The sequence below is a fragment of the Stylophora pistillata genome, chromosome 10, assembly GCF_964205215.1.
Source record: "Stylophora pistillata chromosome 10, jaStyPist1.2, whole genome shotgun sequence".
Lineage (NCBI taxonomy): Eukaryota > Metazoa > Cnidaria > Anthozoa > Scleractinia > Pocilloporidae > Stylophora > Stylophora pistillata.
The window spans coordinates 26,016,501-26,042,052 of record NC_142528.1 but is presented as its reverse complement, the minus strand read 5'-3'; the positions used below and the strand labels follow the sequence as shown (position 1 = coordinate 26,042,052).

The 25,552-nt window shown below is 38.9% G+C and overlaps 3 protein-coding genes across 5 annotated transcripts in view; 1 reads left to right on the top strand and 2 right to left on the bottom strand.

Moving 5' to 3' along the window:
- Window positions 1–131: 131 nt before the first annotated feature.
- On the bottom strand, window positions 132–9,658 carry LOC111323024 (uncharacterized). 2 transcript variants are annotated; one of them, XM_088737298.1, is made up of 7 exons: window positions 9,568–9,658; window positions 4,335–4,358; window positions 3,897–3,980; window positions 2,185–2,285; window positions 1,826–2,072; window positions 1,030–1,190; window positions 132–454 (listed from the first exon to the last, which is right to left on the bottom strand). In XM_088737298.1, the coding sequence occupies exons 1-7, from the start codon at window positions 9,641–9,643 to the stop codon at window positions 341–343; spliced, it is 807 nt and encodes a 268-aa protein (XP_088593424.1). In that variant the 5' UTR covers window positions 9,644–9,658; the 3' UTR covers window positions 132–340. The 2 variants fall into 2 exon arrangements, with proteins under 2 accessions (XP_088593424.1, XP_022782027.2); XM_022926292.2 differs by lacking the exon at window positions 9,568–9,658 and adding an exon at window positions 6,660–6,808.
- Window positions 9,659–15,255: 5,597 nt separating this feature from the next.
- Window positions 15,256–17,829, bottom strand: LOC111323020 (putative 2'-deoxynucleoside 5'-phosphate N-hydrolase 1). 2 transcript variants are annotated; one of them, XM_022926287.2, is made up of 4 exons: window positions 17,604–17,829; window positions 16,927–16,980; window positions 16,485–16,595; window positions 15,256–15,561 (listed from the first exon to the last, which is right to left on the bottom strand). In XM_022926287.2, the coding sequence occupies exons 1-4, from the start codon at window positions 17,761–17,763 to the stop codon at window positions 15,455–15,457; spliced, it is 432 nt and encodes a 143-aa protein (XP_022782022.2). In that variant the 5' UTR covers window positions 17,764–17,829; the 3' UTR covers window positions 15,256–15,454. The 2 variants fall into 2 exon arrangements, with proteins under 2 accessions (XP_022782022.2, XP_088593425.1); XM_088737299.1 differs by lacking the exon at window positions 17,604–17,829 and adding an exon at window positions 17,408–17,583.
- Window positions 17,830–18,059: 230 nt separating this feature from the next.
- LOC111323021 (prostaglandin reductase-3) overlaps window positions 18,060–25,552 on the top strand; it is an 8,374-nt gene continuing 881 nt past the window's right edge. The window contains exons 1-10 of the mRNA XM_022926288.2: window positions 18,060–18,222; window positions 19,381–19,468; window positions 20,085–20,183; window positions 20,693–20,791; window positions 21,648–21,687; window positions 21,978–22,006; window positions 22,363–22,437; window positions 23,152–23,223; window positions 23,734–23,795; window positions 24,229–24,328. Of these exons, the coding sequence (XP_022782023.2) occupies window positions 18,086–18,222; window positions 19,381–19,468; window positions 20,085–20,183; window positions 20,693–20,791; window positions 21,648–21,687; window positions 21,978–22,006; window positions 22,363–22,437; window positions 23,152–23,223; window positions 23,734–23,795; window positions 24,229–24,328 (801 nt within the window). The 5' untranslated portion in view covers window positions 18,060–18,085. The remainder of the gene's footprint in view (window positions 18,223–19,380; window positions 19,469–20,084; window positions 20,184–20,692; window positions 20,792–21,647; window positions 21,688–21,977; window positions 22,007–22,362; window positions 22,438–23,151; window positions 23,224–23,733; window positions 23,796–24,228; window positions 24,329–25,552) is intronic.

The window sequence follows — 25,552 nt, the reverse complement described above, 5'->3', positions numbered from 1 at the left end:
AACTTTTGTTAAAATTGAAGGTTAAAAGTCCACGCTTTTAATGTGCAGAGCTAAGCGAATTTAGACTTTGATCTCTCTGTCTCTCTTCAACACAAATTTTTAAAGAATTATAAACACGTTTCGAAACAAGCTTATTATTATTATCATTATTTTTATTTCATCTTCCTATTCATTATCTTTCACCCCGCAACTTCAAAATACCCTTGAAATTTTTCCCCTTTTAACGGTAAATATAGGTCCGCAATGACGTCCCTTCTGGTCTCCCCTGCGGCGAGGAAGCCCTAAGGGATTGGAATTGTGAGAGCTCCTGGTAAAGAGGCTGCTTCTGCTGTGGCGTTGTCTAGATAAAGCAGAAGTTTAACTGTGGCCACTTGTCCAAATAGACGTGTTGGGTGGTCAGTGATTTGAGGTTGGCGATGCATTTCGGCTGCGTCTCTTTCAGGAAGAATCCAAACTGGAAGGCAAGAAAAATTAAAAAACATAATTGAATTTGTCGAATCGAATCGACCACTATTCACCATTGACCGATTCCTTGTAAATCATAGAAATGATGGCAAGAATTTAAAAATGTTGAGCAAGATTTAAGATCTTCGTAGTTCTAGGCACAGACCCAAGAGTATTAACTGCTTTTCACTCGCACCGCTCTACGAAGTTGAAAAGTTCAAATTGCAAAGAGTTTCAGAAGAAGAGATTGTAAACAATTTTCTCATCTCTTGTTTCAGAAGCCGTGCAACATTTCCATTCTCGGAAACAAGTAAATCTTCATTTCCTTGAGACAAAACTTCGTTTTTAATACATTGATCGAGTGCAAGCTGCAATGTGAAGCGTGCAGTTTCCAACATAGCATAAAAGCATTCGAGAAAACAAATGTTACAAGCAGAGGAGTACACACAGCTTACAAGTATTTGAGATAAATACACCTCACAAGGATACGAGCAAGTGCATATCACCTGCATACAAGCACCCTGTTTGCACATGTTCAAGTACAAAAGACAGAGAAGCATATTATGTCAATGTGACTTAACCTACCCCGAGTCTTTTAGGGGGAGGGTGTTCGTATCGTGGACTGTCAGCATTGCCAATGGCAACCCAACCAAATCCGGTCAGACGATCCCTGTTGTACAATAGAAACATCGGGAAAAAATCTTTGCAGTCCATATCTGGTGAGATGTTGTACCAGTAGTGACGACCTGAAGACCGAACGAAATTAATTTAATCTGACATATTCACTCCTGTAATGCAACCGAGAACTAAAGTGAAAACCTATGTGTGTCTAAGCGCGCCAAATATTGATGTCTTCGACCCTGCTGTGGTTTTCGACCCACGAACTGTGAGGTTTGGACTGCGAATCTTTATTGATCCTCCTGGCGCGGTGCACCTTTGTTGGCCTGAGAGTTCCATTAACGACTTGCGATATATATATATATATATACATACACAAGAGATATAAAGACTATTCCATGGAAAGTGCGCACGAACGATTTTTATTCACGAGTTGCGATGCATCGTAAAACGAACAAGTGAGGTTTTTGATGCATCGCAACGAAACGACCGAATAAAAATCGTCCGTGCGCAATTTCCATTCTGATGAATGATGTTTTTATTTAAAAAATACCGAGATTTACAATGTGGAGGACGAAGTGGACAACTGTGGGAATAGATCATTCGTCCAATCAGAGACACGAACGATAGTACTTCACATAGTATATCTCAGTATGTGTGAAACAGACATTTCTCCAAGGTTTGTTCATGTGTACGTTAGGGTCCACTTGGGTCCCTAATCACCTCTTAAGTGAGTTGAATCATCGGTTTCACTTTGACTTACCCATGGTAGGGAAGCAGCCCCCGCGCACCCACTTAGTCTCTTTCAAATCTTCTTGCTTGAATGGAATCGCCATGGTAATAGAAATCTGGTTTCCAGTCTGTAGCAAAAGTTGGTCGCCTAAGTAGGCTGAGGAGGGCCTGGATCCACCGCAGATGTTTCGAGGATCGGTGAAGTAAGCTGTTATGACGTAGTTATCCCCTTCAGGAATCCACGGAGCTGTTAGGACTCCAACTGCAGACTTAGGAATCTAGAATCGAAAGATGAACCCATGGGCAGATCGGGACTTTTAATTACTTAAGGCCAAGGACAATTGTTTTCACTCGTACTCAAGAGGAAAAAACCTAAGTTGTTTTCCTTACCCCATTTTGAATTCCAGCAATTTTTCCTTGGGAATCAAAGAGAAGCATCACTGCGGTATCTCCCTTTAGAACGTAACGATTGCCAGCAAAATAATTGGACGCTGGAACGAAATGCAGAAAAAGGTGGAGTGAATGACCAGTGTAACTAAACATGTACGAGCATACGCATGCACCTGACTTGCCGCACTCTTTCACTAAGAAACAATGCACTAACTGCAGAGGCAACGGAAGGGCGGAAGAGCGAGTCTCTCTACACACGCGCTCATGGCAGCTTTTTGTTGGTCAAAAACAGCATGTAATGACTGGCCAATCACAAGGAACGTAAATAAATGATTGAATTTCCGAGAATTCGAAGCAAATACACGGTAACAAGACAATCTTACATGGCCAAACGTGATCGATCTAATTTGCCCTCGGTTTTAGGTTATTAGCGTTTGCCCGGTGAAAATGTACAGGATTAGGCCTATCTCTACAGAGACGGGACATCCACTACATTGTGGATAATCAAAGCCTTTTGACATTAATTTAACTAGGCAATCTTTCATGGAAAAACTCGGTCGATCAAATTCGCCCTTTACAGGATTAGGCCCATCTCTACAGAGAGACAACTCCGGCAGGCCTTGTGTTGTGAGATGAATTGGAAGCTGTTATTTTGAGACTTTTCCAGTTAAGCTTCTTGTTTTGTTAAGCCTTGCCTTTTGCGCCTACGTGTTGTTTTGGTAGATTTATAGTTATGATCTTTTATTTTTAGTGTGTACTTGAACTAGACTCAGTTCGCGGATTTTCTTATTACCGTGTTAGACATTATTTTCAACCATAATTAGTTTCATAGGTGGTCGTGTTTGCGTTGGTAAAGCTGACCTTGAGTTTTACCCACATTGAAGTTCCTGTTTGCGTGCGCGATTCTTGTGCGCAGCTCGACTGTTAGCGTCTAATTGGTTCCTTGGCTCTCGCCGAGTACTTCGGTGAGGGCCACCCAGTTTCCCCCTTTTTGCAAAGTAAACGGATACACTATAGAAACTCTCACGGTCAGCTAACCCACACATGTCTATGGTTTTCCCACTTAGTACGTTGGTACTTCTCGCTAGAGCAGAGAGAAAGGAACCAAATTTGTTAGGGGGGGGGGGGGGGTTGTACAACTCGCTTAGCCAAATTAACCAGAGGCGCTAGGACTCTGTACTTCTTTAATTCTCTTCCAAAGGAGTTGACTTCTACTACAGCGATGCTTCCTTTTTCTCTGCTCTAGCGAGAAGTACCAACGTATTAAGTAGGAAAACCATAGACATGTTTGGGTTAGCTGACCGTGAGAGTTGCTATAGTGTATCCATTTATTTTGCCCTCACCGAAGTACTCGGCGAGCGCCAAGGAACCAATTGGACGCTAACAGTCGAGCTGCGCACAAGAATCGCGCACGCAAACAGGAACTTCAGTGTGGGTAAAACTCAAGGTCAGCTCTACCAACGCAAACACGCCCACCTATGAAACTAATTATTCTCAACCATAACTAGCGATTAAAATGTCTAACACGGTAATAAGCAAATCCGCGAACTGAGCCTAGTTCAAGTACACACTAAAAATAAAAGATCAAAACTATAAATCTACCAAAACAACACGTTTTGGTAGATTTAAGGCAAGGCTTAACAAAACAAAAAGCTTAACTGGAAAAGTCTCAAAATAACAACTCCCAATTCACCTCACAACACTTGTCTTACCATTACATGACTTTGTCAAACTCCATCCTTTTTCGATTGCTGTGTCGTTATCCTTTGGCAAAGTGTTGAACTTTCCCCATGTCACTGTTAAAGAACGAAATTCTTCTCTTAGATTGAAGGACTTCTTCATTCAATTTTTTTTTTGTGGCACCTAAACCTCGCGGTGTATTGATAAGAGATGTAACAAAGTAATTACCAGAAGGGACCGAAACCTGTTTACGTAATGAGCTAGTAAGATCAGATAAAAAGCCAAACCGTTTCACCATCATGAATGTTTCTCGCGTCAATATTTTTTCATTCAAGTTTTGAAGTCTACTACAAGTAAATCCAACTTCACATGCTGGTCCTGGCAGGTCCATTCCTAAAATGCATAACTTCAAATGATTTGGAAAACTTTTCAGTAAAACAGATAAATAAATGGTTGATTTTTTTAATTACCTGAAAGCGTAGACCATTCGGGTGCTGAGAAGAAAAGATAGAAATAAAGTTACTCAAAACAAAACTGACGCGCAAACTTTCACTATTACTCAACAGGCTTTCAATAAAGGCTGATAGTTTCTAAAGAAACTGTTAGGGGCTGCGTCGGTGGGGCTAACGAAATAATTTAGATATATCAACAAAGTTGAAATGGTAAATTGGCCACCGTAACGATTACAAAAGCTGACGTTTCGAGCGTTAGCCCTTCGTCGGAGCGATAAATTTCAATAAATTTCATTCGCGTTTTAAATTGTGCTGTATTTACCTGACCTGTCATGAGGCCGGTGGTTTAATAATAATAATAATAATAATAATAATAATAATAATCGACTTTACTAAAGAGGGTAGACACATAACAGCTTGCGCTGACAAACCAGTGGCCCTCAAAACTAAAGTTAGTAAGTAATACATTCTAAGCCATAGAGATTAAAATAGAGCTAACTATTTGAACAATGTAACTATTCAAAGATTATAAATACAATAAAACTAGATTATAATACAGCTTCAAAAGAATCAATGTCTCTATAAGAATTTATAAAATAATTCTTCAAATCATTCCTAAGAGAGGTTTTATTGTTGCTTGTATGTTTCTTTAAGATGTAGTGACTTTAAAGTGGAAAAGTCGGGAAAACTACGCTTAGTGAAAGGTACTAAGTGGCTGTTTAACAAATCAACAGAGGTTTAGCGTGGTCTGTGCTCTTATCGACAACGATATTCGTCATCACAGCGGTCAAAATGTTGTGGATTCACGAGGTGCAACCTGGTTAATATGTAGATGCATTTTAAATAGAAAGACCACTGAGGTTAGACGTTTAGTGTTGACTTACATGGTCAAAAACGAAAAGAAAAAAAATACGAAAATATCATTGGAACTTCTATGGAACTCCGATTCAACTTCACAAATTAAAGATTACCCGGTTTGCATATCCACCGATTTTCCAAGACCAATAGTTGTCTTAGTAGTCAAATTTAGGAAACTTCCTGTGACGGCTTAACCTTCATTAATCTTTGACTTTAAATTCAAATACTTAAAATGCTATGTACTACTAAATCACTAAATCGTATCTGAGAGACCAAATATTTCACAACAACTAATTTGTATTTTTCATGTTTACTCTTTAATGTAGTGAGGCCACAAAGGCACGTCACAAAGGGTTAAAAACACACGCTTTATTCAGTGTACACGTAATACTATTCACTTTCCACCCTCGCACACACTTCAAGTTCCCAGATATTTGCGAACTACCGCTGCCCTAATATAATCAATCAATCAATTAATTTATTAAAGTCATAGCGTGGGATTGAGGTTGCCCTCAGTATCCGAGCCAGAGGCTCATGTATAAAACGCATGACAAAAACAGAATAAAATAAATAAATGAACACTTGTTATCTAACTATAATAAGCTAAATAAGATTTAGTAGTAAATATATACTCGTCAAGCCTAAAATTGCCACATAAACATTGAAAACAATTTACGATTGGTAATAATTACATAGAAAACTAGTCTTTAAATTTAAAAGATTAATAGATTCCAAATTGTTTAAAATGCTACTACAGCAACGCTCTACGCATCTAATAATCATGCTCAAGCGTGAGGAACCAACCCTTTAAGCAGGAAAATCCTAGACATGTCTGGGTTAGCTGACCGTGAGAGTTTCTATAGCATATCCGTTATTTTGCAAAAAGGGGGAAACTGGTTGGCCCTCACCGAAGCACTTGTCGAGCGCCAAGGAACCAATTGAACGCTAACAGCTGCGCACACAAACGGGAACTTCAGCGTGGGTAGAACTCAAGGTCAGCTTTACCAACCCAAACATGACCACCTATGAAACTAATTATTCTCAACCATAACAAGCGATTAAAATGTTTAGCACGGTAAGAAGGAAATCCGCGAACTGAGCCAAGTTCAAGCACACACTAAAAATAAAAGATCAAACTATAGATCTACCAAAATAACACGTAGGCGCAAAAGGCAAGGCTCAGCAAAACAAAAAGCTTAACTGAAGAAGTCTCAAAATAACAATTTCCAATTTTACCTCACAACACTTGTTTGTGCGCATTTTGTTCTATGGTGTTTTTTCGATCTATGAATATTTTTCAAACAGCTAGTTGTTGCCCTCAAGACTGATAATCAGTGCTATTATGTTTGACTGGATGCACGAAGTATGACGATCTCCAAAATCTCCTACGTTCTAATCCGCCCGCTGACAATGAATACCAACACGCAATAACGATCAATAACATATTCTCTGACGGTGCAAAGTATTGAAATTCAAACAACTTACTATCCGGTTTCTGCCAAGGCCATCGCCAAGCTTGGGCAAACGTTCCGAACAGAGCGATGAAGAGCAAGAAATTCATGACTAATAACTTTCGCGTGATGCAAGCAGCCACGTACTGACAGAGCTGCAGTCTTTTGGAAGGTTATGTAAACGTATTTATCACTGTATGTTTTATGACATCATTTGATAGGTAGCCAATCATCATTCTTGCCCCAGTCACCTCACTGTCAAACTAAAGGCACGAGTTTTAAGCATGATTATTCGACAAAGGTCTAATCGAGGTCATGAGGTCTGAACGAAAGAAAACGTGAAGGAATTTAAGGACTATATCAATTTGCGAATTAAAGGGCTTAAAGATGATGCAATAAATTATTGTTTGGAGGAGCAGGCATTACGTAACTGATATTGTATTTGGTTTGGATTTCCGTGCGATATATAAATTTGTTCTTTCGAGATAAGAGTCTCGCCACATTAAATAAGGTAAATGGAGATCGATTTAAACATGACGTCCGCTACGATAAGTCTTCGTTTAAAATTTAATTTCGTACCGGAGCACTATCGAAAGAAAACATCCTACGCAGCAATTAGTAAGGTCTTCGTAAACATTTTTAAACGCGAGTTACAAAATATTTGAAGGATAATAAACACAAAAGTCCATATTTTAGGCGAAAAAAAAAACTGTTTGCATCTGGTAACAGAAAGCCTCCAGATAATGTCCGCAGACAAACATCCGTGCATATTTTCGCTATTGTTTCTCTATCAAGTGAAAGACGTTACCTTGATCTAACACCAAATTCTCGTAACCAATTTACAATGAAATGTGTAGCAGCTGAGGGGATAATTAACAATCGGATCTCGGGAGTTTAAGGGGTAAACTAATGATATTAGCTATGTAGAAACTGCAAAATCCACTGATGACAAAATAAGAAGAGCGAAAAAAACATACGAAGATATCATTGGAACTTTAATAAAACTCTAATTCAAGTTCACAAAGAATACCCGGTCTGCATATCCACCGATTTCCCAAGACCTAGATCGTCCTATTTCGATCGAGCGTTAGTTAACTCCACTGGGCTCTCAGATGTTCTTTTTGAGTGATGTAATACTCTGGGTATGTTTTGCTAGGTTTTCGCCAGACTTTTTTCACAAAAGCTAGTATCATGAAATACCGTGCGCAGGCCAAAAATACTCGTTTCAGTCGAAAAATTACCTTTTGAAAACGGTAACTGTAAAAGAAACCATTTGGTCTAACCCATTCCGTGAGGAAAACAACCGATCAACTCTTCTAAATTTGGAACTGGAGACACAAAACCAAATTGAATTGATACACTCTCCATTCTATAGAATCAGAACAAAAGATTTACATCGGCGAAACAGGCAGAAGACTAGGTGACCGATTCCGAGAACACCTTCGCGACGTGGAGAGGAATCATAAGGACACATCGAAACCAGTCGCTAGACATTTTAATTTACCTACTCATTCTAAGCAACATATGGCAATCTGCGGTCTTTCCTTACACTCAGGTAGCACAGAAAGCCGTAAAACTCTTGAACAAAAGCTCATCTTTCAAACCGGCAGTCTAAATCCCACAGGTATCAACGAACGCTTTTCATTCCACTAATTTATTCGTGTTTTTCTCGTTGCCATGTTCCCACCAATAACGTAGCTCCATTTTCTGCCTTTAAAAGCACACACAACCCACAATAGACCCTTTCAAGGTTAACGCCGCCATTTTGGCGGGGGTGCAAAACTTCTGGGGCGAGCGCAAAATGTACAGTGAATGTATGGAAAAAGTCGGGAGACTGATGCTCCTTAATTTGAGGAAGGTTGACATTCTGCAATTTCTATAAATTACGAAGTTGAGATACCTAGCAAAAGATGTTGCCAATTAAATGTGAAGGGTTCAGGCTCGCTGAGAAGTGAGAAGTCTTATTTTCAGTTTTTCATACAAATCCTTTTAAATATTCCCGCAAACGGCGGCTTGCTTTTAGAGACAAATATATGGAAAATCAAAATCTTAATTTGCGGCTATTTTCGCGAGACTTCATTTCTCAAATTTGATCGGTAAACTGGAAGGTCTGGTATCTTCAGTTTGTAATTCATAGAAATTGCACAATGTCAACCTTCCTCAAATTATCGAGCATCATTTTCTCAACTTTTCCCATACATTCACTGTACATTTTGCGTTCGCCCCAGCAGTTTTGCACCCCCGGCAAAATGGCGGCGTTAACCTTGAAAGGGTCTATTCCTCTATTCGCTCCGACAAAGGGCTAACGCTCAAAACGTCAGCTTTTATAATAGTAACGGTGTCCAATTTACCATTTCAACTTCGTTGATATATTCAAAATCTTAACCAGACCACGGCGAATAAGTCAGTCCAGTGAGATTCTTAAATGCGTATTAAGAACGTTCATTATTATTATTATTATTATTTATCCACGTCCTAAATTAACTAGATCTTGAAACTATCAATTATAAAGGGAGTAAGTTTCTAAAGAAAATGTCATACGGCGTCAGTGTGGGGTATATTACAAGATAATTTGCCTTTATTAATTGAGTTGATAATGTAAATTACTACCGTTAATTAAGAGTTTGTAAAGCTGATGACTCGAGCGTTAGCCCTTCTTCAGGTGAGTTAAGTCGACCGCTCCAGCTTCTTGTTCATTTTTTTCGTGTCCTTGACTCTGGGTATTACTGAGTAGACCTGTTTTCTGTTTCGCTTGCCTTTTTTTTACGTTTAATGGTTTTTCGAAAAGTCTCTAAAGCAATGAAATTATCATCCATAGCCATGTCAGTTTTGATGTTCGATTTTGAGAGCTGGCTTGGCAAGCTTGCCACCAGTTTTTGATGCTTGAAGAACAGTTTCAGGAAAAAGGAGGAAATTAAAAGAATTAATTTCCAAATACTCACTGTCTGGTTTCTCCCACGGCCATCTCCATGCCTGGACACAGGTCCCCAAAACTAAGACAAAAATGATGGATTTCATGCTGATTTCAACTGAATGAAAGGTGCGTGTATTAGCTTTTTAAAGCTGTGAGGATTTGAGTTCGGTTAAAAGCGCGTCAAAATCAAACAGATGTTTAAACAAATGCGTTACAAGGGCTAACTTAGGGGGGCCCTGGCATACATGTGACCGATCATTTTATGAACAACAAAAAGCATAATTTATTATGATAAAACAAACTGGCGTGCTCGCCAGAACCGTGAAGACGCTACATGTTGGACAACCCGACCGCAGATCCTTATAACCAGGATCATAACGATTCTAATGAAATGAGAACAAAGATAGGACAATCACAGCTATTGAATCATGTCGGTGCTTTTTGTTATCATTTAGTTTGTTTAGCTGCGTAATTCTACTTTTCAAAACAGGAAAACTAAGCTCGTTATTAGAGTGATCAATTTCTAGAAACTTATCGTATTACGCTAAATTAAAACGTTCCGCTTACATCCCCATTCGCAAGCCCTTAAAATAATTTTTCTCTCTCCAGGCATTGTTAAGAACCTTAAGCAACCACGACGGCGACGGCAACGAGGACGTGGAAAAACAAGAGATCTAATTGGCAGAACAATAGCTCAGCACGTACGTTTTGAAACTTTGTGCATTTCTTAACCGTCCTATGCAAAACAACAACGTGAAGTCGCCAAAATTTGCGTCGTCTGCGAACCGAAACCACGACGGCAAATTATTTTAATTTTCATTTGGAACTCAACGCTACTTTTATACGTCATGCTGAAGTTGAGCTGTGACGCCGTATGAGACAGTAAGCTCCTGCAGCCATGTTTGAAATTCTAACTAAGAGTAGAAATTCATTTTTTAATCGGAGTCTTCCTTGGCGTTGCCCTCCTGATTGCTTAAGGTCCCTATTAAGTCCATTCTAGGTCATGGTCATTAAGCAAAATGTACAAATATATTGCCAAGGGGACTTTGTGTTTTTTAAGAAATTACCGCAAAAAGATCAATAGTGTTTTTAGAAGTTAGTGTCAGTGGGTTAAAACAGGTACAATGTTGTCTTCCTCAATTGTTAATGAAAACTTTTCATTGTGGTTTCAAACAAAGGTTAGGGACAAAAATGGTAAAAAATAAATTGAAAAGTGACTAAAAACTGTGCTTTATGTTTATTTGGCAAACCATGAAAGCTTTGGATATTTACGTTTACACTATTGTGAACCAAAACATTGTTCAGCTGTTAAAAAAAAAAAAAACAGAAGTATGTTTTGCATGATTAATGTTTTGTTAGAGATATTGTTAATAGTCTCCGTCTCTATTGTTAATGGTCTCCGTCTCTATTTTTAATAATGATAAATTACATTAATTGTGCGGTAATAAAACACAAGCAAATACACGCCTTCGAATAAAGAAGTTTTCAAGCGGTATGATTCTTTTCTTAAATTTTGTTTATTCTCAACTGAATGCTTCAATGTCCAACTGAGAATTTTAACTTCTAACCATTTTCACTGCTTTACCGCAGTAGGGTAGGACTAGAACGGAACCTATGCGAACCATGCGAGTAGTCCACCCAATAAATCCCACCCATCCCACCCCAGGGGAGGACATCCATCACACAGTAATCTCGTGCGTGGGAAATTAACGTCTCCTACCCCTAACCCTGTAGGAGACGGGACCTCCATTTATTCGTCCGTATCCGAGAAGACTAGAATATTTAACCATTTCTTGATATAATAGAAAGGTAGCACATTCTTTTCAGTTATTTTAAACAGGAAGGCGCGCTATAAAAGGAGCCTTAGGTCCCACGGGACCATTTTTCAATCAACCGTCGTGTGATGTAGAACTCTTAGAGTCAAGTCGCCTTGAGCTACAGGTACTCCAAAGCAGTGAACAGCGGGCGCATTCCTCAAAATTGTTTTATGTCTTCATCACAATACAAGAATTTTTGAGATTTGTATTTCCTTTCTCCAATGGAAACTGTCTTTATTTGTGGCGGTAAATTTGAGATCGAAGTAGGTGGTTCGCACGTTACCTCATGCCACCATGCTGGTGGAAGTAAACAATAGATATCTCATTAGCTCATTTTGTTCGTCTACCAGAATTTAAATTTGAACTGCAACATCAACGGTGAGTGACAAATGAGCCCAGGTCTTCCCAGGGAAGACTTCCTTATATAGCGCGCCTTCGTGTTAAAGACCTTGAGTGTCGGTCCGGCCGGGGCTTGAACCCTCGACCTCCCGCACAACAGTCCAGCGCTCTATCCATTGAGCTAACCGGGAGGCATTCGGCCCGAGGAACTCGCCCTAAACAAGAAAAACAACACTAAAATGTGAAAAAGTCGATTTTTTGTAACAATTACTTTCTGAAGTGACTAGTTAAAAGACTAAAAAAGAGCACAAGATAGAGCAGAAGACGTTTTTCCACAGCTAGATGGTAACTCTTAGAACGCCTTCCCTATCATATCTCTCTGGGTCGAGTATCCTCTTACACTCCATATTGGGGTGTCCCTTCCCCAGGGGACCCAGGGTCACGTTTAAGTCCGATTCGATCGCAACCTTGCACGTGCATAACTGGTCGTAGCAATAAGTCTAGCCACATGCAACTTTGCATACCAAGACTTTTAGCTTAGAGAGATTTATATTTGGTTAGAGTTATTATCCCAGCGAAGAAACCAAGGCTGATTTACATTTATACATTTCATGTCCTGTTAGAGTCCTGTAAAGTATCGTTATTCAGGGGGTTGATTTCCAACGGCGAGCGGGTCGATGTCATTATCTGAAAAACACGAACAACTTTAATGGGGCTAAATCTTCTGTAAGAGGACTTTCGTCGTAAAGATAAAATAACACAGAATTGAGTGGACTAATCATGCTTAATTTTCCTGTGAATCGACGGTTTTCGGGTCTTCGCTTTGCAAACATTCCCGTTTCATTAAAAACAGAAAGCAGTCATGTGTTATTTGATAAACATATTAAAATTGGTTTCCTACATACTATACAAAACAGATACATTTCAGTTTCAGTGTATATTGAGATTTATGAGCACTTTCAATGTTTTTTAAAGTTTCAAATTGCATGATTTAATTGAGCAATTTGAAAAACTTTCAAAAGATCACACGCGCCCATAAATTAGGAAATACGCATGCGTTCGTGCGATTTGCAATACTTAACGTCATGACAAAGGAAAATTCGCCATAGTTTCAGTCCCTGATGAAGCTTGAAACAAATGTTTAAAACTTAGAACTGTTAGAAATTTGGCTAAACTTGATAAATTTCGCTGAACTGACAGGTGTCGAAAATATCCCATTTTTATGTGGTACCCTTAAAATTTTTAGGCTCCAGGTGTTTTTTCGCGATGAAAGTAAATTGATAGAAACGTGATTTATATCTCGTCTCAGAATTGGTTATCGGCCGCGTACACTTTACGAGAAGCAAAAGAGCTATTGTATGGCGATTTCTTTTTGTGCGTCTTGAAACATCTCGCATACATTTTCGAACTTCGTCGTTAAAAGTGACTAGCAAGGATGTTTGTTGGCGGTTTTTAAAAAATATCTTTGTCACCTTTAGGTTTAATCTTGTCTAATCTTGAAAAGAAGAGACATTATTCAAAGGACTTTACTAGCTTTTAAGAATACTTTAGATTCTGCATGACGCAAGCCCGTTTACATTTCAATGTAAAGACGACACCTGATGCCCGTCTCAATATTATGCTGAGAAGATGGATGTGTTCGTAAAAACGTGACTTTCATGTCCAGCTTCTCTGCGTACGTGTATCCATCTTAGTCATAACTCGGAATATAATAAACATGTCGCACTTTGTTTTTAAAAATCCTTTGTTTTTTAATGCTTCCCTCACTCTCTCTTTTAAATATTATGCATAGAATGATAGCGTGAAAGTTTTTACATCAATTCAGTTTGAGAGATGAATATCCCAGAGTGGTATGTGGTACTTTGCACCGGCCAAGTTTGAATCTTCCAGTCACATGAGTTTCGTCTTAAAAATTACAGCTGCTTCTTGATATTTTCTTTCACACACTTTTTCTTCGGCTGACGTCTAAGATCATTTGTACCAAATGGCCACCTTTTTTTAATTCAGCTATTAAGTGTTTAAAATTTTGAACAAAGAATATTTCACTATATGATAAACACACAGCAAAAATCTGTTTCAGTTAAAGCCTGGCCCCGGCAGACATAAAAGATCTCGATCCTTAAAAGTGTTTTGACCGCTTGGAAAGCTCGCTATGCCAATGGATTTCTTGGCAGTTTCCAAGCTGTTCATAGCAGCGATTATGTGTTGGAGGAGTCATTTTGAGTATTTGCTTTTGCTGTTGCTTACTGGAAGATAAGCACATCCGTGTGAGTCCAGACTTCAGCAAGGAAATAATTAATCAGGCAGAATCAGAAGGTGAAGACCGCTATACAAACGTGATCGCCATCGATGTTGGTGAAGATCCTGTGCCAGAGAAAAAATCCTTTGAAAACGAATGGTGCTTTACTGTTGACGACTGAAAAACTAAGGATGGAAAAGGACAGTAAAAGGCTTGTGCACAAGATAACACATTCTGTTTCTTTGTTCCTATTTTTCTGATTTATGCACTGGAGTTAAGCATGTTACCAGAAGATTATCAAAGAATCGTAGACTTGAATCGCACAGAATGACGAACTGAAGAACTGCTTTCTTTGAAAAAATCCTCTCATTCTAAAATAATTTAGCAGTATTGCTATGCAAAAGATTTTTACTTATTTAATTACTAAATGTAAAAAAGGTGATGTAGACTGTTTATCCATGGAGTTCGTTCAGATTGTAAGCAAAAAATGTGGTTTTTTCCAAATAATTTATACTACATTACAAATAAAAAAAGTTGTGCTTGAAAATTGGTTTTCAGGTTAAATGACCAAAATTAGAAAAAAAACTTTTAAATCTTGATATGATCGACTTCCTACCATAAAAAAATATTGAAATCTAAATTAATGATTCTTTACTGCGCAAGTTGATTGCAGGCATCTAAGCCGGTGTAGATTGGCATAAAAGTTTATTCGGAGAATCATTTGCTGCCTTTATCGTTTTATGAAATAGCTTCTTAGTTCGGAACTCGCGTGAAACAAAGCCAAGGAAAAGAGAAAGAAAAAGTGTCATCTCTTCCAACAACTAACGTTCTTTGGGAGATTAGTCTTCAAGAGTTCACCTTAAGCTATCATGAAAAGAGTGTTAGTATTGAAAAGAGAAAGAAAAATGAGCAGCAAATGCTTTTAACTACAGCTTTGACAGTTTGGTTTGACTGACTTTTTTCATTCTCACACAGAACAAATCTAAAAACCGCGTAAAATCTTATTAATTTACTGTTTTCTCTCCGTTAAGGGAACTGCGAACACGAAATGCTAGCAGACAAAAATCGGCCTGAGTTTGTTTTTTTTTTTTACTAGCGGAAAAGGTGCAATTTTATCCATATTCAGGCAAGCGGAGGCTGTGTAGTTTCCGCTCGCAGCTGTTCTTTGGAGTTTCACACTGGTGGGAGCGTTGCCTGACCTGCCGACTGCGAAGAAGGCAAAGGCGCGCGCAAAGCGAGCACGGAGCGGAGCTGCGTGCGAGAAATGGAACCCTGCCTTTCTCGTTCTCCTCGCTTTCGACTCGCACAAAAGTTCAAACAATAAAGAAAAATAGGCAGTTTAGTCAATTTTACGACCTTTTTGTTTCAGATGTGTTTTCTAGGTATTATATTTGAAGAGCACGAACAACCCACAAAATTCACACAGTTTTCATGTTTAGTGAATTTGCCGAAAAAAAAAGGAGAGAAAATAAAAACGAAATAAAACTCCATTGTCTTGGCTTGCATATCGGAGTTGAAAATCAAATAGAAGCAAAAAACTCTTTAAGGATTTCAGGAACATCTTCCTCTTTATAATTCTTCACATGTACGTTTTCTCCAGTTGCTCCCCCAATCATAGCAGAAAGATCTGACAGGCAAGCAAAACAAAAAGTTTTTACTGGTCAACTATCATATATATATATGTAGATATATTTATTAAAAACTGGATCATTGGATAATGCAATTCAAGAATTTTTATTGGCTTAGCCATTATGGTATATAAGCCAATATACCATAATCTACAAATATGGTAAGCGTACGCGTCAGCTTAAAATCAAAAGGGAGCTAAAAAATCCGGTTTCTTCTTACAAAATAATAATTTCTTGGGGGCGTTTTTAATAAAACAATTATTCCACTCGCGCTTGTTGGATATGAGATGATTATAGCCAACTCGGCACTACGTGCCTCGTTGGCTATCTATCATCTCATATCCAACGCGCGCTCGTGGAATAATTGTTAAATATACATATATACATAAATATATATATATACATATATACATATAGACATATATATATATATATTTGTTAAATACCATTGTTTTATGGGCCAGTTGCATGTTGCTGTAACTCTTGAATTTGAGTTTGTCATGTCAGATATCATCTTCATTGTTTTGTAAATACAATTATTTAATTGTTGAGTTGTGTGCTGCTGTATCTTCAGATTTTAGAGTATTTGAAAAAAGTTCCTTAGACAGCATAACAAACCTAGTAGTTTGAAACAAATGAATTGGTACAAAATCTGTGAGTTCACAGCAGTTTTTTCTAGGGTAAAAGGAGAGAGGCGGGGGAAAGTGAGTAAATGTGGGTCAGGGTCGGGGTGGGTGGGGCTGGCCAGGGGGTAGGGGTAAGATGGCTATACAGGGTAGGAAGGAAAGACCACTCAACTATTTTCTAGCATTCATTTTGAGATATGACAACAAAATTGGTAGAATCAATGACTTCAATCAATAGATCAATATTTATTGAAAGAATTGCTCATTGAAAGAGTTTTGTTGACATCTACACTTACGTTTTCCACTGTCAGGTCTAAACAGACAGAGAATCTTCTTTTTCTTCTCAAATGCCCTCCCTATTTCATATCCAACTCCCAAGGAAGGCTGAGTGACTTCTGCAACTATTGCTGAAGAAAAAAAAGAAACTGACTTTCATTGCCATAAAGACAAATTGATTATCACTGAGTTTGTTGAAGAGTAACATATATACCATGACTGTCTCTGTTTGTGAATCAAAAGGAAAGAGAACAATTAAATAACCCTTTCAGTTCCAGGAATGACCAAAGAGGGATTTCCCCATATAATCAATAAGACTTTCATGCATGATGAAAAATATCAACTAGGGCATATCAATTGATTTGACACCAAACTCTCAGAGCTAACATTGCAAGAAATCCATAGTAGACAGCAGGGAGAATTAGTAATCAGAGCTCATGAGTCAAACTACATGCAATTTACCATCAGACTTTTCCAGCCAGGCCATATCACGGTCATGAATAAACTTGTCACTACCTAAAGATATTCATTAAAACATGTACATCTATTTAGTATGAATGAATGACTACTCAATTAATGCACTGGCCAGGTACTGACTGATAACAAGCAATCTTTTCTTTTCTAATTATTCTACTGAGTGTTGGTAAAGGAGGTTATCTGTGGCTAAATGAGAACATTTTCGCATCCTGAGGTGTTATAAATTTCAACGGAAAGGCCTAAACTTATTCACTGAGGTTAAGGCTAAAAGCAATGGCATTTCATTTTCAACAGCTGTTTTTCATGCGACCAAAGAAACTTCATTTTTCAAGATACATTTATTACAACCAGCTCCGACAGGACAATTTAAAATAGAAATGTCATAATTAGAAAATTTTATGTTAGTGCTTGTACGCTTTCAGAACACGGGAAAGAATAATTCTCTATATATGACGTGCCCCCGCACCCAATGTGTGACTCCGTAGCTCAGCTCCGCTGTTAACCCACTCAGGTATGGGTTCGAATCCTGTCGAAGCCTGAAGTTTTTTCAGACTTCTTTTCTGAAATTGCTTAAATTGCAGTTCACCAGCAAGGATCATTGCTCTACTCAATTTCGAATTCTCATAGTAAGACTAAATTATCGATCGCTTCTCACAGCAAACCTTGCTCGTTGTCTAGCACGTTAGGATCTGCGATATGTTCTGTCAAAACATCGCCGTAGTGTTTCAGTTGATCTATGATACGCCTATATAGAGCCGCATCGTCTCTCCCTCCACGAATACTGCCACAAAAATAGATGAGTCGTTTGCCATGCCCGCTCATTGTCGTCTTTAATTTTACTCGTGCTGCGAATGCGAAACTACAAAATCTGCCAGGCGTTACTTTAATTTCATAGACGGAAGTGGACACTAAGACTATTCTACCCCATCGAAGGAAATCAATGCAGACTCCTCCGACTCAAACATAGCAGTGAGGGAACTCTTTTTTTCAAATCGCAACGTAGAATTTTCTTAGTTTTTTTTCCTCTTCTTTTCTATTTTAATTTTTCAATCTCGGACAATCAAGTAAACATTTTACCATGTTTACCAGATTCCTTGCCTCGTACCCAGTCCTTTTCCAAATCTTCATCCTCCCCCGATCCATCATGGCAGCCAGGCACCTTCCCGAGACCTTTCGGAAACTTATAATATCCAAACTTTCCACAAATTACAGAGAGGCTGCAGAGTTAGTGACGGTGCCCATGTTGAAGCCAGGACCGGATGAGTTACTCGTCAAAAACAGGTAGAACACTGAAACGAGGTGTTAGCACAGAAGAGAGGATACCTCCTTCACCCTTGGAAACCCGACACAAATGCCCCCTTTGGGAATATTTCGTTCCAGTAATTAATTCTCCATCGTTCATTTACATTTAGAATAAGAGCAGGTATGCTATTAGAGTTTCTTACTGGCGGGTGGCGGGGGGGGGGGGGGGGGGGGGGCCGGCGGGACGTGTGATAAGGAAAGATCTTCCCTACTTGATGGCACTTTGAGCCCTTGATAAACTCATAACTCAAGGAACCTTTGCGTCATGCCCCGGGTATAAGCCCCCTATGTGGCTCAGTCTTGTATGTGCACCCGCTTCAGGCATCTTGCACGGAGTGTGATTGAGAATATCATACAATCTTTTATGGAAAAATTACATGTTTTTTCATGACAAGCATCCACTAAACTTAGATTGTTGAACTCATAAGCAGCAGATCATAGGTCAATTGAGTAATGTCCTGGGCAAGGGATAGACTCTGTTTTCCTCACTCCTCTCTCCCTCTGAAATTAAGAATCACACACTACATTTTGCAACTTGTGCAAGTTTTCTGGATCACAAATTGCATCTTTTTGCTTAATGACCTCTGACCCTCCCTTGCTCCTTTGCACTTACGTACCTCACTGCCCATGGGAATTCATTCCCCTCCACCCCCACCAACTCCTTGTCAAATTTAAGGTACACAAGTATTTACATTTTCATTCTGGTTGTATATACATAAGGATCATATCTTACCGCCTCCCAGTTAGCTCAGTTGGTCAGAGCACCGGATTGTGTAGTGCGGTAGGTCTAGGGTTCGAGCCCCGGCCGGACTGATACTCATGGTCTTAAAATAAGTGAGGAGAATTTGCTACCTTTCTATGATCAAGAAATGGATAGATATTCTAGTCTTCTTGGATAAGGATGAATAAACCATAGGCCCCATCTCCTGCAGGGTTAGGCGTACAAGACATTAATTTCCCACGCCCGAGACTACTGTGTAGTGGATGTCCTCCCATGGGTTGGGATGGGTGGGAATTGGCCCTGAAAAACCCCCATGGGGAGTGGTCAACTAATGCATTTATGTATATATGTATGTATGTACATGCCTTCAGTTGTTACTATGCACAATTGCTATTTTGTTGTTGAAAATTTTGCAGATATGTTGGGATTAATGCCTCAGATATAAACCAGTCTGCTGGTCGATATAACCCAGGGGTACCCCCACCATTTGATGGTGGACTAGAGGTAACTGTATTTTAACTTTGTTTAAACACAAACTCAAACTTCTAAATTATACCTGAAATAACTAATAAACACATTTGCGAGTTGTCTAATGAACTATGAATACTAAATGTATCACAATCAGCAATTCCTATTAAGTATTTCAACATATTGTCAATCATTCTACAGCCTGATCATGTATTTATTTGCTATTAAAACAGATACATCAGTCTGTTACTTTTATAGACTAAGCTGATCATGTGCTCTCTGTGTGCAAGATAAGCAAGAACATGTTGGAAATTGTCAGTGAGAGGGGGGAGGGGAGGGCAGGGTATTGGAGATTATCTGTGTAGCAGTGAAACTAAAATGACCCTCTCCTGTATAAGTAAAAGCTGAACCATATTAAATGAAAATTGACCTGTAAATGATCTCCTTGTTGGAGCAACAGGTAAAAATAATTTACTAATAGAAAACCTCTGCTTCCTTTCATAAGTTCGACATCTCGTCACTGACAACATCTTTTTCTGATCAGAATGACTAAGCCTCTTCAGATATCATGATCACCCCTGTTCCTCTCTCCTCCTCTTCTCTCTCTTTTGCTCATTTCTGAGTAGTCCCTGATTGAATTTTCTTTCTCAAGGGTATTGGAGAAGTTGTGTTAGCTGGTGAGAAATGTGAAAACTTTCAGAAAGGTCAGGCAGTTGGATATCTCCAGTTTGGAACCTTCTCGGAATATATGGTAGACAAGTATATTTATTTTTTTTAGTTATCAGTCATAATTTCCAAGTTCCTTTTAGACTACTTGTTATTCAGACAAGGATGACACTATTTGAATGCATATATTGTTTCTATAAATATTTTAGACATAGTTAATATAAAAACATGAATTAAAATCTTACATGTTATTTTTGTGGCATGACTAACCTCTCAAGAGTGAATTGGAACTTTATGATTTGACTTCTTATGTTTTATGAAAGAAAAAAGCAGGAAAACGCTGACAGAATTAATGATATCTGATTTAAATTTCTCATTAGCAGTGGCACTTGTAAGTAGAATTTGACTAATAGTTTTTACTTGTTCTGTATGACATCCATGGAACCTCTCAGCAAATAATTAACCAGGTGGCCTCAAAAGTCTGGATAAGAAGTTGCATGTTTCTGAGTTAAAACCTGGTTTGCTGAAAGAACAGGCTACTAACCCAATAAGATTACAATGAATGATACTTACATGATTTTGGTTTTTTTGTAGACCATATCCTCAAAACAAGCATTTCCACTTCCAAGAGTGGATCCTGTGTATGTCTCATTAATCATCAGTGGCCTGACTGCTGGCATTGCTCTTGACAAGGTGCTCAGTTATTTTTTTTTTATCATCTCATTTAACATAAGCATGTTTTTTCTTACTTTACTAGTACAATAATAATATTGAAGTGATTATCAGACCAACATTATTTCTTCCCTTGTTTATGACTTTTGGGGCAACCTAGTGGCCTTGTGACGAGTGAGTTAGACTACAGATGCAGGTCGAGACCCAGCATGAGTTTGAGACCTGGCTAAGTCATTGTGGTGTGTTCTTGAGCAAGGCACCCTACTCTCCCAGTGCCACCCTTGACCCAGGAGTGTGAATGGGTACATCCAAAATGAAGGGGGCATTAGGGTATATTAGATACAAAGGTGACCAGTGAGCATACAGAGGTTTTGCAACTATTCAAAATAAGTGGCGGTGTATAATTGCCGCCCAGATCGAAGAGAGACAAAAGAAACCAGAATCTGAGTAACAAAAACTGAAAACCACATTGGTTGCCAAATCCGAAAACCTGCCAGTATTTTTGACAAAAACTTAAAACCAAATGCAGAAAAATGAAAAATTTGCAAACCCCAATGAACACGAAAACCTCAAACAGTGGTATTTCAGTTCTGTGAAAAACTAAAAAAAAAACAATCTAAAAATAGCCAAAAGCATAAAACGGAAAACCCCAATCCCCCCCTCAAACTCTCAGGATGGGGATGACTAGCAATTCTCCTTGTGATCTCACGGAACAGAGAGAAGGATAAACTGTGATTGGATGGGCCACTAATGGGTCAAAAACAGACTTGACCATTTATACCTTTGTGAACTGAGGGGTCAGGATCTGGCAGTTACAAAATTTATTTTTGGATGAGACTGGACAATTTAATAATTCTAGGTTTATTACTGACAATAGGTTGGTGAAATTAAAAGGAATGAAACAGTTTTGGTGACAGGTAAGTCTACTTTATTACCAAGTTTGTTTTGAAAACTAGAGTTTCATAATTTATATATTAACTTAACTGCCAGTAAGTCCTAATCTGAACAAAGGAAAATATCACAATTACTGATATTATAATAAACAATAAAAACTTTAGATGAGTGAGCTCTTATTTCTTGATATTCTTTATTTTCTTGAACCAATCACAGAGCATTGTTAAAACAAAACTGACACAGTCTTGGATATCTATGGACACTTCATTGTAAAGTGCTCTGACTAATTGCTCATTCTATTGTTTTCTCCCAGCGGCTGCTGGAGGAACTGGTCAGTTTGCGGTATGTTGTATTAAGTTTGTATAAAAGCTAGAAGTTGAGAGTTTTTAGACATTGGGCCCTCTTTAGATTTGTGTTGTGTAGGTTATTTTATTTTGCTACAGCAATGATATTTGTGTAGACTGGTGGATGTCAAAGTACACCAGTAGTTATGAAGTTGCCTCTTTCTTCCACTCACTAAGGGTTTGGGAAAACACGATGGGCTACATACGTAATCCTTTCCTCTTGAATGAAAACTTGAAATTGAGGAACTTAAAGAATTATGGACATTTAAGGTTGGGTTGAAGTTGGAATGAGCTCTGCAAGTGCAACGTTTCGTTTTTGTTACACAAAGGCTTTTGATGTGTCAATTGTTACAGGTTCAACTTGCAAAGTTGGCAGGATGTCACGTGATTGGCACATGCTCGACAGATGCGAAAGGAGAATTTTTAAAGGTTGGTAGGCCAAACCCTTTATACCTAATATCAGTATACATATTCTCTATACTGTTCTTCATGCATTTCTTAAGGTGCTGACAAGGAGAATTTGTTTAACAATCAAGAGCTCTTTCAGTTGGTGATCATTTTCTTTGTTCCCATAACAGTAGAACAATGTGTTTCAGGGGCGTTATTGTAAGGAGAAATCAGCTGTTACTGAACCTAAATCTAAATGTCTAATATGCAAAGGGCACTACAGCCCATCTCAGCAGATATACCCACCCATCCCATCCCAGGGGAGGACATCCACCACACAGTAATCTCGTGTGTGGGAAATTAACTTCTTCTACCCCTAACCCTGCAGGAGACGGGACCTACGGTTTATTCGTCCTTATCCGAGAAGACTAGAATATCTATCCATTTCTTGATATTATAGAAAGGTAGCATATTCTCCTCAGTTATTTTAAGACCCTGAGTGTTGGTCCAGCCGGGGCTTGAACCCTCGACCTCCCGCACAACAGTCCAGTGCTCTACCAATTTAGCTACTGTCATTAACTTAGGGGCTAAACAGTTTTAAATACAGTTTATTGTTTCAGCTCAGCAAATATTAATGATGAGAATGACTTTATTAACGTGTCTCTGCTTCAAAAGTGAGAATGGAGCCGTCTATAGTTGTTGTGTGTGACTCATCATAGTTCCTACGATTTTTTTCTCAATCTTCGCGTAATGCAGTCTCTTGGGTGCGATCGACCGGTAAATTACAAGACAGAGGTATTAGATGAAGTCTTAAAGAAGGAATTTCCGGTAAGAGTAGATAAGTGAACTTTGCTTTGGTGCAGGGGTGAAGAGTCAGGTTAATTGTTACCGAGTGTCAGTTGAAAATGGCCTTAACAAAAGCATTTTCCCAACTGCCTCAACCCTTTTCTTCTCGTTGTTGTCGTAGAGGGTATGGGATGGAATCTTCGCTTTTTTTAAACAGGTAGCCATCAAGAGAACTTCCCGGAATATCTTCTTTGGTTAGTAAATGGGAACCATACAAGGCATTTGCCATATTTTCTCTTATCGTGAGGGGTTGTTTTGTCCAATTGTACAACATTTCAGTTTTGGCCCTCTTGACCTCGTTTTCGTGCAACTCGCCTCAGTTTTTACCGATTGGGGGCCATTTTGAAATAAGATGTATAATGACATGAGAGTCTTTGAGAATGGCTCTGCCTACAACTTTCGCCGGATAGCTTTTTAATTGTGCGAGTGCTGACAGAGAAAGTTCTGGATCAAATTAACGATGTATGATGTATTCTTTTATTTATTTCCCAGAATGGTGTTGATGTTGTGTACGAATCCATTGGAGGAGAAATGTTTGACACATGTGTCAACAGGTGAGAACTGAGATAAATTGAAATAAGACTTAAATTACGTTTAAGTAATTTGGAAGTTTGATTAAAAGAGGGCTCTTTCAAGTGAGGTAAAATACACAGAAATACTGAACTTTATGCAATCTGCTTTTCTGAACTTTATGCATCTGCTGATGCAGTCCACCGGCCAAAGTCCCCCGAAAAGTGTTGTGATGCGCATTTGATCATATCCACATGTTAATTTGCGCAATATAAATATTAAATTATTATTATTAATCATTATTCTGTGGTAAATTTTTATCGGACCGGCACACCGTGTGCCGGTTAACCCGTCCGGCCCTACAAACGTCAGCTTTTACTTGGATTTGTATGAGATTGTGCGCGCGAGTGCTGCACGGTTCACATGACGACATTTCGTAAGGACGGAACCTCAGGTAATTTTTCTTCTCCTCTTCAGGCTGGCTACAAAGGGTCGCTTAATAACGATTGGCTTCATCACAGGGTACCAGTCCAAGTTGGGATTCACCCCGGTCAAAAATGCAACTTTGATTCCCAAGGTATCGTGCAATAATGTATTCCTCTTAGAGACACATTTATATATATATCTTATTAACCAAGCGCGAGGGCCGTACTGGGAGAATATCGGTCCGAGGTCTTGACAGTACGGACCGAGCGCAGCGAGGTCCGTACAAAAAAGACCGAGGGCCGATATTCTTCCAGTACGGTCCCGAGCAAGCTTGGTTAATAAGAGATTTATTATACGACTGAAGTTCAAAGGGACACAAGTGCGGTATCATTCGGGACCATTCAGGACAGTGCCCGGTCCAATACTGAGAGAATATTGACCGGCAATAGAGCATTTTGATCGGTTGATTTTAGTTATTGGCCCTCTGACTGCCTGAGTCGTGTAATAAAGAAACTTATAGCGGGGGATGGAATCAGTAAAAAATGTCAGACAGAATTTTGTTCACTTTCAAATTTCTGTGTTGGGCGCCAGCAAGCATCCCTGGTGTTAATTTTCAAAACGGGATCACAACAGACAGCCCAAGATCGATATATCTGTAAATCTGTATTAGATTATTAGCGCGCAACAATAAAAATATAACATTTCTCTTTGTCCCCGTGTGATTGTTTTTAGCTGATTTGTAAGGATGTAAGTTTGGTTGAATTCCTCTGTTTTTCTCATACATATCATATAAAACCTTATGGAGGAAAAACAAACTCATGACCGAAGCGGGATAGGCTGTATATTTATTTTCTTTTTCCCCTGATATTAAAGAGATTTAGCAACACGTCCACGTGAACGGTGAACGGCAAGAGTGACCACGTGACCTTGTTTTTTGCCGCCATTTTTTTTACGTTTGCCGGTTGCGCTTTGCCGTTTCTATGTGAAAGTGACCTGTTTCTCGTTTGCCGTGTACGTAAGATTTTCTCCACTTTTTCTTGCACAGAGTAGAAGTTAATTGCCGGAAAAAGAGCATCAAAACTATTCCTTGTAAGTCGTACAAGAGCGCCCTCAAATCCACCGTGACATGAGCTCACGCGAAGCTAAAGCAGCGAGGTTCACGCTATTGTACATGAAACGTGAAAGGGCAAGCTGGCGTTTGCCGTTTAACTTAAACGCGGTGCTAGATCTCAGTTATATGGTTTTTAAATTCATGTTTCACAGAAGCCCTTGGTATCTTTACGGCTCAATGATAACAACACAATACGAATGTTACTGGTATATCAAGCTTTGAGTTCCTGTGATTGGACATGCATTAATTCCTTGTTACTTTTAA

What these genes read in the sequence shown, in the direction of transcription:
- LOC111323024 (XM_088737298.1), bottom strand. Translation starts at nt 9,643, where the DNA reads ATGAAATCCATCATTTTTGTCTTAGTTTTGGGGACCTGTGTCCAGGCA. An exon ending in GGGCTGCTTCCCTACCATGG is followed by an intron (nt 1,191 to 1,825) that starts GTAAGTCAAAGT and finishes TTCGGTCTTCAG; the next exon opens with GTCGTCACTACTGGTACAAC. An exon ending in CTCCCCCTAAAAGACTCGGG is followed by an intron (nt 455 to 1,029) that starts GTAGGTTAAGTC and finishes CTTGCCTTCCAG; the next exon opens with TTTGGATTCTTCCTGAAAGA.
- LOC111323020 (XM_022926287.2), bottom strand. Translation starts at nt 17,763, where the DNA reads ATGAGCGGGCATGGCAAACGACTCATCTATTTTTGTGGCAGTATTCGT. An exon ending in CTGGCTGGAAAAGTCTGATG is followed by an intron (nt 16,596 to 16,926) that starts GTAAATTGCATG and finishes TTTTTTCTTCAG; the next exon opens with CAATAGTTGCAGAAGTCACT. An exon ending in TAGACCTGACAGTGGAAAAC is followed by an intron (nt 15,562 to 16,484) that starts GTAAGTGTAGAT and finishes CTTGCCTGTCAG; the next exon opens with ATCTTTCTGCTATGATTGGG.